The sequence below is a fragment of the Lichenostomus cassidix genome, chromosome 1Aa (genome assembly GCF_008360975.1).
Source record: "Lichenostomus cassidix isolate B80296 chromosome 1Aa, HeHo_3.0, whole genome shotgun sequence".
NCBI classification, from domain to species: Eukaryota; Metazoa; Chordata; class Aves; order Passeriformes; family Meliphagidae; genus Lichenostomus; species Lichenostomus cassidix.
The window spans coordinates 26,020,141-26,032,577 of NC_139480.1; the positions used below are offsets into that span (position 1 = coordinate 26,020,141).

The 12,437-nt window shown below is 36.7% G+C and overlaps 1 protein-coding gene across 4 annotated transcripts in view; it reads left to right on the forward strand.

Moving 5' to 3' along the window:
- DOCK4 (dedicator of cytokinesis 4) overlaps positions 1-12,437 on the forward strand; it is a 246,548-nt gene that overhangs the window by 134,083 nt on the left and 100,028 nt on the right. For all 4 annotated transcript variants that reach the window (XM_085043039.1, XM_085043060.1, XM_085043049.1 and 1 more), the window contains exon 13: positions 1,004-1,129. In XM_085043039.1, coding sequence (XP_084899165.1) covers positions 1,004-1,129 — 126 coding nt within the window. The remainder of the gene's footprint in view (positions 1-1,003; positions 1,130-12,437) is intronic.

The following is a 12,437-nucleotide window of genomic DNA, read 5'->3' on the forward strand; positions in this document are numbered from 1 at the left end:
AGTTGTCTGTTTATCTCCAGTTGTTCAGTGTATATGAAGAGTTTGCTTTTATCTTCTCCTTCATCTGTATGTTGACACGTGATATGCTGTAGTAGTGTTGAAGGTCAGGCAAGATTAATCTTTACAAGCTGTGTCATTCTGACACTTGCCTCAGTGATTATATTTGAAATAACCAAAAGGCATGCCTGTTGCTTTTGTTAATCCCAACTGTAATGAAGTATGCTCTTTGCAATTTATTTGTATACCGCAGATGTAGTAGAAGTTATGCTTCCTTGATTCTAGAGGAATAAAAAATTGGAAAATTATTATATGTTCACCCTTGCATTTTGCATGTCTTGTAGCAAACAAAGTATGATTGATTAAATCTGATGAATGTTGAAAAAAATTGTAATTTCAGTCCTTATGAAATTACTTCTCTTGAGTAAAGAATACTGATTATGCTATATTGGTTTATGAGAATATTTTTCTTCTGATTTTGGATTAATAAATTGTATAACTTTGTACCAGATTAAGTCACTTACTGTGGTAAGATTTCTGTGTTTCACTCATAGCTTGGGACAATTGTATGTGCACCTTATCTTGCATATCAGTGAAAGCCAGATTGTGTTGAAGGGAATGAAAAATTAAAATGGTAGTAAATATTGCTGATTGAAATTTCTCCAAATTGACCTCTTGCTAGTTCTCTTTTTAGTTCAAACATTAGTCTATCCCTATTGAGATAATTTTGATACATGTCATTGTAGTTCAATTACACATCAGTAATAATTTGCTAATGCTTTTTCATGGGTAGTTATTTTCAAGTCTTTATGGATTTTTGGATGTTGGTACCCTTCCCAAATACATTTAAAAATTGAAGTGAGTTGGCTTGCTATTACTGAACTTCCTCTGAATTTTCTGTTCTCAAGAATACGTGCATACTTGCAAATATATAAAATTTTTGAGAAGTAGTGATAACAATCTGTTTGAATGTCTTATTTTTCTTTGTTTTTCACTTCATTTTCAGGTCTGGCAGTTTCTCTTCAGTTGCTTCATGGAGACATAGAACAAATTAGGAGAGAGTATACATCCAGATTTACCCATGGAGTATCCATAACAAGGAAACTAGGTTTTTCCAATATTATAATGCCTGGTAAGTTAAATAGAAAAATATCTCAATAAGCAGTAAAAGAAAGAACTAATGAGAAATTACTTGATTTTGAGCCGGTTTTCAAATGAATACTGTGTTCTCTAACTTCTTAAGCAGTTCCAGAGACTTTTATGTTAGCATTTTTCATAAAGTAGAAGAAAACTGTGTCCTATTGGCCCCATTACATTACATTACATATTTTATAGTTACCATGCCAAGGGCATATCACTATAGCAGTCTTTTTTGAGAGAGGAAACCTCACCTTATAGAAGTGAAGATGATTGAATGCAAAACTGCTGAGCTCTCTGCAGGGGAGAAGATAACCAGCAGAACATTTTGTTCATAGGAGCTGGTAGCTTTCTAAATAAAGACTCACAGAATTTCACTGGTACTGCACAGCTTCTGTTTTCATGAGGTTTGTGTCTCCAATACTGGAAATGGATAATAATATGGATGTATAGACTTCATTTTGCTTATATTGTATGACAAAATATGCAAATACTTAAACAGATGCTAAGGAAGGTAGAAAGATTGCTTCTTCACATTCATACTGACACAAATATAGGAAGAAGATTGTAGAACTATTTATAGCTTCATCCCTGAAATGAATTTTTAAAAAAGTTTAATGGGTTGCTGGAAATTATGAAGCAAATATCTCTTCAAAGGAAAAGCATACTTTCAAGCAGACCAGTTTGGCATGATTATGGTGTTATGTTGTTTCTGAGAAATATTGCAGGGAGGAGCTCACATCTTAGTTTCAGCTGAGTCCACACATACAGTCTTGACTTTCTCAAATGTAAATCATCCTCATGACTTTCAGATTTTTAATAGAGATTATCTCCTTCATATAAAGATCTATTTTTGCATTCCTGTGGACCTAAATCAGAACTAAACTAAGGTTCTGAGGCAAGAATAAATAAACTTTCATACTTCACTAATCAAGGAAGTCTTAAATAGGCATTTGAAACTCAGTAATGAGGTTCAGCTTTAGCTGTGAGCATGTATTTCTCTTGAACTTCTGCCTGAAACTTGACAACTTAGAATTCACTCTTGTGTACATACTGCCAATTAAACATCTGTCCTTCTGCGTCCTTGCTCATCACTTCGGGTCACTTAAAATATGCACATAACACAAGTTAATAAAACAGTGTCAGTGTGAAAACAAACCAGGGGGAGATCACAAGTCAGGATTATAATTTAATAGGAAAATTAAAAAATAAGTGCAATAATACAAGGAAAAACACTGACAAAGTCAGATACAACCTGACACCCTGTTAGGGTGGTGGTAGCAGTCCAAGTGAAGCAGTTAGGTTGGAGCAGTGATCCTGTGGAAGGTCTGGTCTCCAGCTGAAGGTCCAGTGGTAGCTCTCGTCCTTTGAGAATCCAGTAGACAGAACTGCCTTTGGTAGTGCAAAGCCAGGTTATATCCAGGTGGGAATGCTTGGCTCCTCCCCACGGGTGGAGCATCTCACAGTAGGATAAGATAATTCCAACAATGAGTCATGCGGTTGGTTCTTGATAGCTCATTAACAGTTATCAGGGGTGAGTCGTAGCAGGAGATAACAGCTAATGCCCCACAGCTGGTGGTAATAGAATACTAAATACATCTGTATTGTAACCTAGCACAAACAGTTTTAGCACTACTGTGAAAATACTCTGCTGGTATGACTGCAGTATTAAAACAATAAAATGCATAAGTTGGGTGCCATTTAATTTGAAATTGGTTTATATATATATCTATGCCTTATGGAAGCAATTCAATTGAAATTGTATGGGTTATTAGCTACGGTTTATTTGTTGTCTTACTGTTGAATTTGATATTTGAATCAGATGGGTGTTGTAGATAATGTGGCAGATGACAGTGGAAGCAGTTTTACTGAGCGCACTGTAACTACCATTAAGAATCGTTTCTCCAGTTAGCTATGATTCAGTGACCTGCTGCTCTGTGTTATCAAATTTGCTAAGTTCTAAAATAGATCTTGTATCCCCTCATTTTCCAGCTGAGAAATAATGTGATGTGCTAAACTGCAAAAAACACGTTATAGCAGAGTACAGTGTAATCAGCTGCTGGAGGAGTTTCTTGACTCAGTTTCAAGGAATTGTGTTGGTTCAGTTTTTCACTCTTTTAGTTAAAAAAGTAATATATGGGTTCTGGTATGCTGCTTTCTCAGGCCAGTTGTATGCATGCATCAGTTTGAATAATGTACAATTTCAAAGTTTACTGGCATAGAAGGGATTTCTTCTACAGAGAAATAATCATCTCAGTCTTGCTATGATGAGTTTCAAGGACTAACCAGAGCAGTATGCCCTAGGCCCTGAAATGCCTGCAGGAGCCTAGCCTTTGAAATGCTTTTTTATTTTAAAGTTCCCCTTTCATTTTGTTTCTCTTCTAGTGTTTTCTTTCACAGATAAATTAGAGAACTTCATCTTTTGCCACTAGAAATGGTCATTAATTAGATCTTATTTTATATTTTTGTTGAAAGTAAGTGTGTTACTGTGGCTAATTAGCACTTAGGTTAGTGTTGTGAACCAGACTCTTGAATTATTCAAGAAGGAATACTTCATGCTGCTAAACTGCAGTATCTCTCTTATAAATGCCATATTTTAAGTCTCTCTCCTATTCTGGTGTATTTAAACTCTCTCTGACCTTCTTTTTTTTTCATATCAATCCTTTTCACTGTGAGGTTATGCTGTAAAAAGTAACTGGGATCAGCATACGTGCCAAACCAGAATTGACAATAATAATGCATGCTTTTATAGAGTTATGCTTTTTGTGTCACTGCAGCCTGACAGGGTGAAACTATCCAGGACCTTTGGAATTTTTTAATGAAGAACTCCATGTGTTTTAGGAAATGAAGTAGATGGCTGGAAAAAAACAGATGACTATGATTCAAAAAGGCTGTGAAATAGGTAACTCACTTTATTCTAGCCAACAAAAGAAGAATAGGCAGTGAAAGTGTCAACTTGTGAATGTAATCAATATGCATTTCCTAGGTTTGACCAGGGTTTCAGGGCAGATTCTATTCAACCACTGGTAAATTCCATTCCAGCATTCTAGTGTGGTTGTCTGCAGATACACAGCCAGCATTCTCAGGAAGCTTTGAACAACACTGAAGGACAACTGTGCTTGCACACTGAGTTTCTGTGTTTTTTATTTCCTGACAACCCAATCATTATTTGGTATATAAAATTCAGCATTTGATATTTACAAATATGGAATACTTTTGAGGAGCACTCTAAGTTAAATTTACCTACATAAGAGGTAATGAAATATGAAAGCCTTTTTTCTACACATACTTTTACCAGCATTTTTTGCAATGTTATGTAGTTCACTCTTACGGAATCTCCTTCCAAATATGACTTAGAGCACCTGTATCAGTGCATAGCTTCAGTGCTGTTTATGCTCATGTGTTACAATACACATGCATGTATGTGTCCTTTTGCATCTTTGAGGAAGATAACTAAATCCATAAATAAGCCTGATCACTATTGTGTGTTGTCTGCAGTTTTTAGAATTGGAATAAACCCTAGCACAGCTCTTTGTCTAAATGAGGGCTTAACTGGCTTAACTAGCTGCCTGCTCTGCCTGCCAGTTGTAAACACTCAACTTTTGTGTGGTGAGAGGTGCATGTCTTAGTTGTGCATTCCAGATCAGAACTGCATCTGCTATACTTCATTTAAGCTATACTGTTCTTAACAGTGCTAAGTCTATTACTGGTAGTTTACTGGGAGTCCTTGTCTTAACTGCTTGGTACATTCAAGGACAAAATCCATTCAGTGTGAGACATTAGCATAGAAAGTAGTCTCGTCATCTTCCTGTAGAATACTTTCTTCACAAACCAATTCAGTTAGGTCCAAGCCTTACTTCCTGGAATCTTACTTACAAACCTTCTCTGTGCAGCTTTGTCTATAGTAACAGGATAATAAAGTTCTTACTTAAAACAGCTGTGGATTTGAGTTTGAAAGGCTCTGGTCTTACAGAGGACAGCAGCTTGAAATGTCTTTGTCCATAAAACATACTTTGGTGTGTAAACAATTGGCCTGTTGGCTGACATTTCAAAAGACTGGCACAGGTGGCTATTAGTTGGCTAAAGCCACCCTTCTTTCAGCTTATGATCTGAACTGATGCCATTACCACTGCTGATATCTGATCACCACACACTTTGATTTAAGAATATGAGTTAATATTTCTTCCTGTCCATAGAAATTATGAAACTGTTATGATATTAGAAGAGGTTAAAGAATTGGTGTATCACTACAACATTTCTACATTGACCACTGTTTACCTTGTGTATAAGATTAGAGTAGTATCTATAACTGGTATCTAGAGCTGAGCTAGTCAGTCCTGACTGGAGAAGTCTTGGCTTGTAATACTTCACCTGGAATTTTTTGGTCCTTTTCTAATTCTGTGATGAGTTTTCACAAATAGCATTGCTAAAGACTCTACATGAAGCTGCACTATTAATTTTTGTAGTGGAATTTCCATCCTTTCAAACTTACCTGTCCAAGATTAAAAGTTGTGTTTTGTTTCTCAACGTTGTCTTTTTTTCCCTTTTTTACAATTTCTGCTCATTTAGCAGAATTCTATCATTTAGATAGAATCAGGTGCCTGGGATGTTGCTGTGCTTTTAAGTTTCGTACATGAAGCTTTCATATGCTTAATTTAGGAAAAGTAACTGAATATTTTTACCATCATATCTACATTGCTTTACATTTGTCACCTTTTAACTTCATGAGCTGTCCTTTTGCTGTCCAGTTAAATATCACCAGAATATTGTCCTTCAAAGCTACTGAATATACTAATCATGCCTTCATCTGGATTATTAAAAGGTCTTCTCCTGTGCAAGTACACACTCACCAACTTTTCTTACTATTTTCAGAAGCTTTTTAAAATGAAACTAGAATCTGTCCTTTTATACAAATGATCTTACAAAATGCTATCTTTGTGATAACAATAATTTTTCAATTATGTGATTTTTGACCAGAGGCATTCATTCTTTCAAAGCATAGAAAAAGAGTCTGGAGAGCAAAAATGTAAAGAAAGCTATGGAATATGTTGTCTTCATCATTGCAAGTGTTTGTATCTGCCAGTGAGCTTGGAATTAGTAATCAGCTGTTGATTCTAGGAGAAGAAATCTATGTCTGACACACTTAAACATTTTTCCCTTTTGAGCAGTGGAGTGAATTTTTCCAAACTTTTTTATAGTATATGAAGTACAAACAGTTTAAATTTAACTTCTGCCACTATTTGCTGTTCTGATTTCCAAGAATCCAGCAATAAGTATTTTTGATTGCTGAAAGTAATATTGCCTGGATATATTAGTTACACAAAATATGTTTAAGCAATACTGTGGAGTAAAGACACCCTGCATTTTGACCTTTCACAAAACTGTAGTACTCTAGGGGGAATATCTTCTGCTTTTCAAATCCTATTTTAATACTTTTAAAAAACTTTAATCCTGTCTGTTGAAGGAATTAACATTTCTACAAGTCACTGGAGTAAACAAAGATATGATATATTTGGTTAGACAAGTGCAAAGGACTTGTATATTGTTTTCCTTCTCCTGTCTATCTCCTCTCTCTCTAATTTGCTTGGTAATTAGAAACAGAAGGAAAAAATAGAAGAAAACTATGGAAAGACAAGCCAGAATTTAACTGGACTTCCCTTGATTTAAAATCTCTGGAAGTAAAGAATGGGGAAAGGGGTTTTCTGCAGTTTATAGTGCTTGAAGAATAAGCTGGCTTTCTGTTGAGTACAGAATAAATAGCAGTGATGCATGGGAGGGATAGTATACAAGGAAGTATACAAGGATAGTTACAACTTGCAAGTTTTTCTTCAATAAACCAAGTAAGGAACACTAGCAAACTAACAAGTGAATGCTTTAGCTCTTTAAAAATAAACAGTCTTTCAAATTCTTTTGGAAATATTTTTTATTATTTTGTAGCTAGACAAAGTCAGCAGGTCAAAGTTTACTGTTAAAGAATCTTGCAAGTCTTTTATTCCCCACTTGTTCAAAACAACTTGTTTTACATCTCATTGTTAAAAGGAGGAGAAAAAAAGTCACAGAACAATGGGGTATTACATGGTAGGTCTACAATCCACTTGAAATCTGAAAGTATTTCAGTTTGAGAATTCCTCATAAGGGGCACTTCATTTGCTTAATCAGATGTTTTCTGGTGAGTTTTTCTTAGGGCTTGTTGAAAGTTTCTGCAGTGAAGCTGAAATGCAGATAATGTTTTATTAAAAAATGAAAGTAAAGTTACTGAGGAAAGTACTAACAAAATCAGTTTATTCATCTCTGATTTAAATGCCAAGTCTACTTCATCCAGTAGTAAAAAGGCAATAGTATTACCAAAGTGACCAATGCTCGCAAAATCCTAACATATGCAGAGTTGTTTTAATGTTTCCCATTTATGAACAAGAATACCAGTGATAATAAATAAACTAGCTACCACTATATAAATAGTAAAAATTGTCTTAAATTTTTCTGCCCATCCCCTGTACTGTACTTAAATACAGACACACAATCTGCTCCAAATAATTTTTTGTTAAGTATCACCCAGGAGGTCCCAATCTCAGAGCTTTTGTTTGTGTGTATATATTGAAGCACCAAGTAAAACATTTTCTCATTCTTGAGTCATGTGTGAATATTACTCATAAATAGTAAATATCACGAGTGTGTGCAAAATTTGTTTGGTTGTTCTTTGCCTCAGTAAGGGAGAAGTCAAGGTATGCTGTGTGGGGAGAAAGCGCCAAAGAGACAGCTGACTGGTGGTTGTCACAGTCTTTGAAACTCAAACATGTTCACTGCAATTTCAAGCATGTCAATGAGATTTGCACCCCTTTTTGAAAGTGCTGAATATATTCCCTGAGAAGCAGCCAGTCAGTCTTTCAGTATCTTATAAAATGCAAAACAAAAAGGAAATTGTTTCAGTAATGGGATTTCATTTCCAATAGTCATGAAATTCTTTGTGAAATGCAGCATGCCTTTGTGTCTTCCTGAGCTGCTGTCCTTAAGAATGCCCTTCTCTCAGATAACATCCTTCTGTATTACAATTTTCACAGATGATCTTAGATTGATTAACTAGAATTTTATTAATTAATATTTGTTTTTAAATTAAATGTGTAAGAAATCAGGAAGGGCAGACAAGAGAATAGAGTGGTTGAGTGAAGACAAACTGGTCAAACTAAAGAGCAACAAGGAAATGCAGAAGCAGTGAAAGTAAGAACAGTATCCTGGGAAGAGTATAGGGATGTTGCTCAGTTGTGCAGTGATGGGGTCAGGAAGGCCAAGGCAAAGCTGGAGCTGAAATTGACAAGGGAATGCAAAGCAAAATAAGAACTTCTGTAGGTATTTCAGCCAGAAAAGAAAGGTCAAGAAAAACATACTCCTTGTGATGAACATGACTGGTAAACTGGTGTCAACAGATGAGAAGGAAAGGCTGAGATACTCAACAACTTTTTGCTTCAGTCTTCACTGTAAGTCTCTCTTCCTAACCTCTCAAATCGATGAACCTCAAGGCAGGGACTGGAGGGAGCAAAGTTCCTCCCATTGCAGGAGATCAGGTCCATGACCACCTGCAGAATCTGAACATACTTAAGTCTATGCTACCCAGGGTCCTGAGGGAATTGGCTGATGTATTTGCCAAGCCACTCTCCATGATATTTGAAAAGTCATGGCAGTCAGGTGGAGTACCCAGGGACTGTAAAAAGGGAAACACTGCACCAATTTTTAAGAAAGGGTAGAAACACTGGCACAGGTTGCCCAGAGAGAGTGTAGATGTCCCATCCCTGGCAACATTGAAGGGCAGATTGGACAGGGCTCTGAGCAAGCTGCTCTAGTTGAATATGTCCCAGCTCATTGCATGGAATTTGGATTATGAAATCATCAAAGTTCAACTGCCAGAAAGGGATTAGCAAAAGTTAGGTATTGCTGTAGTATTCCAGGACTTAATCTCTTCTCCCCAGATCCTATTCCAAAAATGTGAATCGGCATGGATGTCATGGAACATCCTAGGTGCTAAAAGGCATAGCATGGATTGACTTGAAGGATAGGAGGAAAGGTGTACTAAGGTTCTTTAGCACTCTCCTCAAGTTAAAATCACCTTCTGCATGGGTGTTTTGGGTTTTTTTTTTTTTAGATCCTTCCACTGGCAGTTGCTACACAGCTCTTTTCCCATTCTACGGTATATTCTAAGACCTTTTCTCCAAAATGTTTTTTATCCACAAGATTTACATTCTGGGTTAATACCATTTTTGTCTGTGCCACATCCAGAGATTTTCAGTCTCTACAATTGAAATGGTTTTAAGAGCTGTTCAAGTCATGTTTAGACTATAAAACAACTCATTGGCTTGTATTTTACAGAGATGTAAATGAACAGGAACTTCCAAACAAAACTATGCTTTTTGCTCTTTTGCAATTCATGGTTCTGAAGGACCCACAATTCTGAGCAAAGCTTTCAAAAAAAGCAGTTCCTTACAAAAGCTTCTAGTGAGTCCTGTATAATTATTTTTAAATTAGTGGCTGCTGTCAGGATGCAGTAACTAACAGAGGTGCTTGTTCAAAAACAGTCATGCTGTGTTTTGTTACACTACTAAATAATCAAATTGAAATTTATTTCACTAGAAGACTTCATGAGGACAACTGGCAAACTAAACTCCTGCTTCTAACAAGGACAACTACTTTTGATCTTTGACAGCTATCTTCTGCTTGAAAATCTTGTTTCATATTAGTATGCTACAAGAGATTCTGCAGTTCTAAATATGTCTAAAACATGAGAAAAGTCTTGTTATAGTATATGTGTTGCAGTTGCAACTCACAGCTTCCTCAGTGTAAGTTTAAAAACAATTTTGTGATGAAGGATCATTGCTTTGATGCTTAGGTTAGATGCAAACGTTTCTGGAACAATAACAGTACAAAGGACACATTAATGCAAATATTCTCCTGACACTTGTACTGATCTGACCTTCTCCTTACTGGTGATTACTTGTGTTGTTCCTGTCACCTGAGGTTCAGTGGGAGCAGTTAAGCCTCTCTGAGCTGGGAGCAGCTCATACAGGTGTGCACCTTGGGAGCAGCAGGAGACAAGCAGTGCTTGTGCAGAGGTCCTGGACAGTGATGATGTAGCCTTCGACCTATGAAGGAAAGGGTGCCTGCAGAGCCATCCCATAATGAAACTGTGCAGTGGACATGATAGGACCCCTGAGCACACATTGTCATCTCCAGCCTGGAAGTTACTCCTGGCTCTTTTCTCTTTACTGGTTATTTAAAATTTGAGGTTTATAGTTGGCAGGTTGAGGAAGGCTGACCTCTGATAACTGTGTCCTCCTGCACTCTGTCCTGTGGGTGTTTTCACTTCAATTGGCCTTTCCTCTTCTCCTTACATTAGACTTTTGCATGTAACTGATACTGATCAAATCTCTGTCCCTTGCTTCCATTCTGCCCTTGTACAATTCATTGCTAGTTGAATTGAAGTCATGAAGCTTTTGCTTCTTCATAGGTGAGAAATCTTGAGCACCTACAGCTGGGGCAAGAAGGGTTTGGAGTCTTTCCCAGCCCAAAAAGTGCTTTCAAGACATTTTTTCCAGGCCAAAGCTGCAATGTATGTGCAGGACCATGTAATGAGGCAGGTACTGCCAATGCTGTGCTGTACACATTTTAATTTAACAACCCAGACATTTCAATTCAACACCTTTCAGTTACAATTTAATTCACATACGAGAGTGGATGTCCATGCAGAGTGTGCACTGAAAGCTTGTGCTGCATCAAAAAGTTAGGACTGTATAATCATTCACATCACTGCAGCCTTTTTTTTTTCTTCCCCTACTTTTGATTAGCCTGATAGGTGAAATAATGGGGTGTTAACTAAGTAGTCCCAAAGCATCGGGGTTATTGGGTCACTTCTGTAATTAGGACAGAATATACCCCTTTCCAACACGTTGCATGATTGTCAGAAGTAAGAATAAACAGCTTCCCTAGATACACTCTTTGATCCTCACAGTTCTGTTTTTTTTCCAAGAAACAGCTTATTACTTCCTACTCTCATAGGGACCAACACCAGCGTTTTTATTTCTTTTTTGTTGCTTGCCATCTCACATCCAGTATACAATAGTATGCTGTATTACCTATGCTGGTTGTAACACGTTAACCTCATTTTATTGTATTGAAATAGTGTCTAGAAAGTAGCTTTACCAAGAAAGGCAGCTTTTTAAGCAGTGAAGTTATTCAGATAACACAGAAATGCAACACATTACTTCTTTAATTTGCTTTTCTCCAGCTTCTGTTGACTCAGCTCATAAGCTACATACTTAGAAGTGTCTTTAAGCATGGGTCTCTAAGGAGACCCATGTGGTTTAGCTTCACAAAACATGTTTAATGATTTTAAACATATCTGTGGTTCACCATTCCACAGTCATTTCTTACCCGGAAAACTGACAATCCTAGACAAAGCTGATTTACAGTGGGATTTGACTCTGGCTAAGAATGTTACTAACTGGATGTTGCTCTCTGCATATTCATTTCAGTCTGGATGCTCTGAATTCAGAAAGCTGAAAGTGAACTGTTGCAACAGGGGCCAGGAAATGGGAATGCTCCAGCAGAACAGGGAAAAATGAGCTGCCCTTTCTTTTGAAACAAATGCTTTCAAGTGGTCTAGATCTTTCATGACACATCATTTCATTATAGGTAGAGGTAGGTTTGTCACCTCAAAGGTAGAGCACAATTTTGGATATTGTTTTCAGTTGCTTTTTCCTGTACCAAATCTCATGCTGAAAACAGCCACTGGTTGTTTTCACTAAAACAAACTTGAAGAAGGGGACTCTGTATTTCTCAACACAGAAATAAGCTGGAATAAGTGTGTTGCTTTTTTCATCATGTTTAAAGTCACATGTCTGATTAAGATTTAATTCTGTAGGTGTGTTTTCAACCAGTAATTAAAATCTGACGTACTGTGCTATTTGAAATGTGCCTTTCCTATTTCTGTGTTATGCCTAATACTTGGTAAAGTATAACACTGTAAAAAGTCTCAGTACACATACATCTATGAGATTTATTTGAGTCATGCAGGTATTTTAGCTGAAGATACCATCTGTGCTCACTAAAGTCTACCTCAGAAATCTGATATTCAGCAGGACTAAGCCTTTCAGTGCTACTTGGGGTTGTAATTGACCCTCTTAGTGAAAGGAAGTTGCTTTAATCTGTCTAGTGTAGTGGTGAAGGCAGAAATCCCACAGAAAAATTATGCATATTCTTATAATCAAATGTGCAATTATAGTTGCCATAAATAAAAAAGGTCAGTTAAAGGAATATTG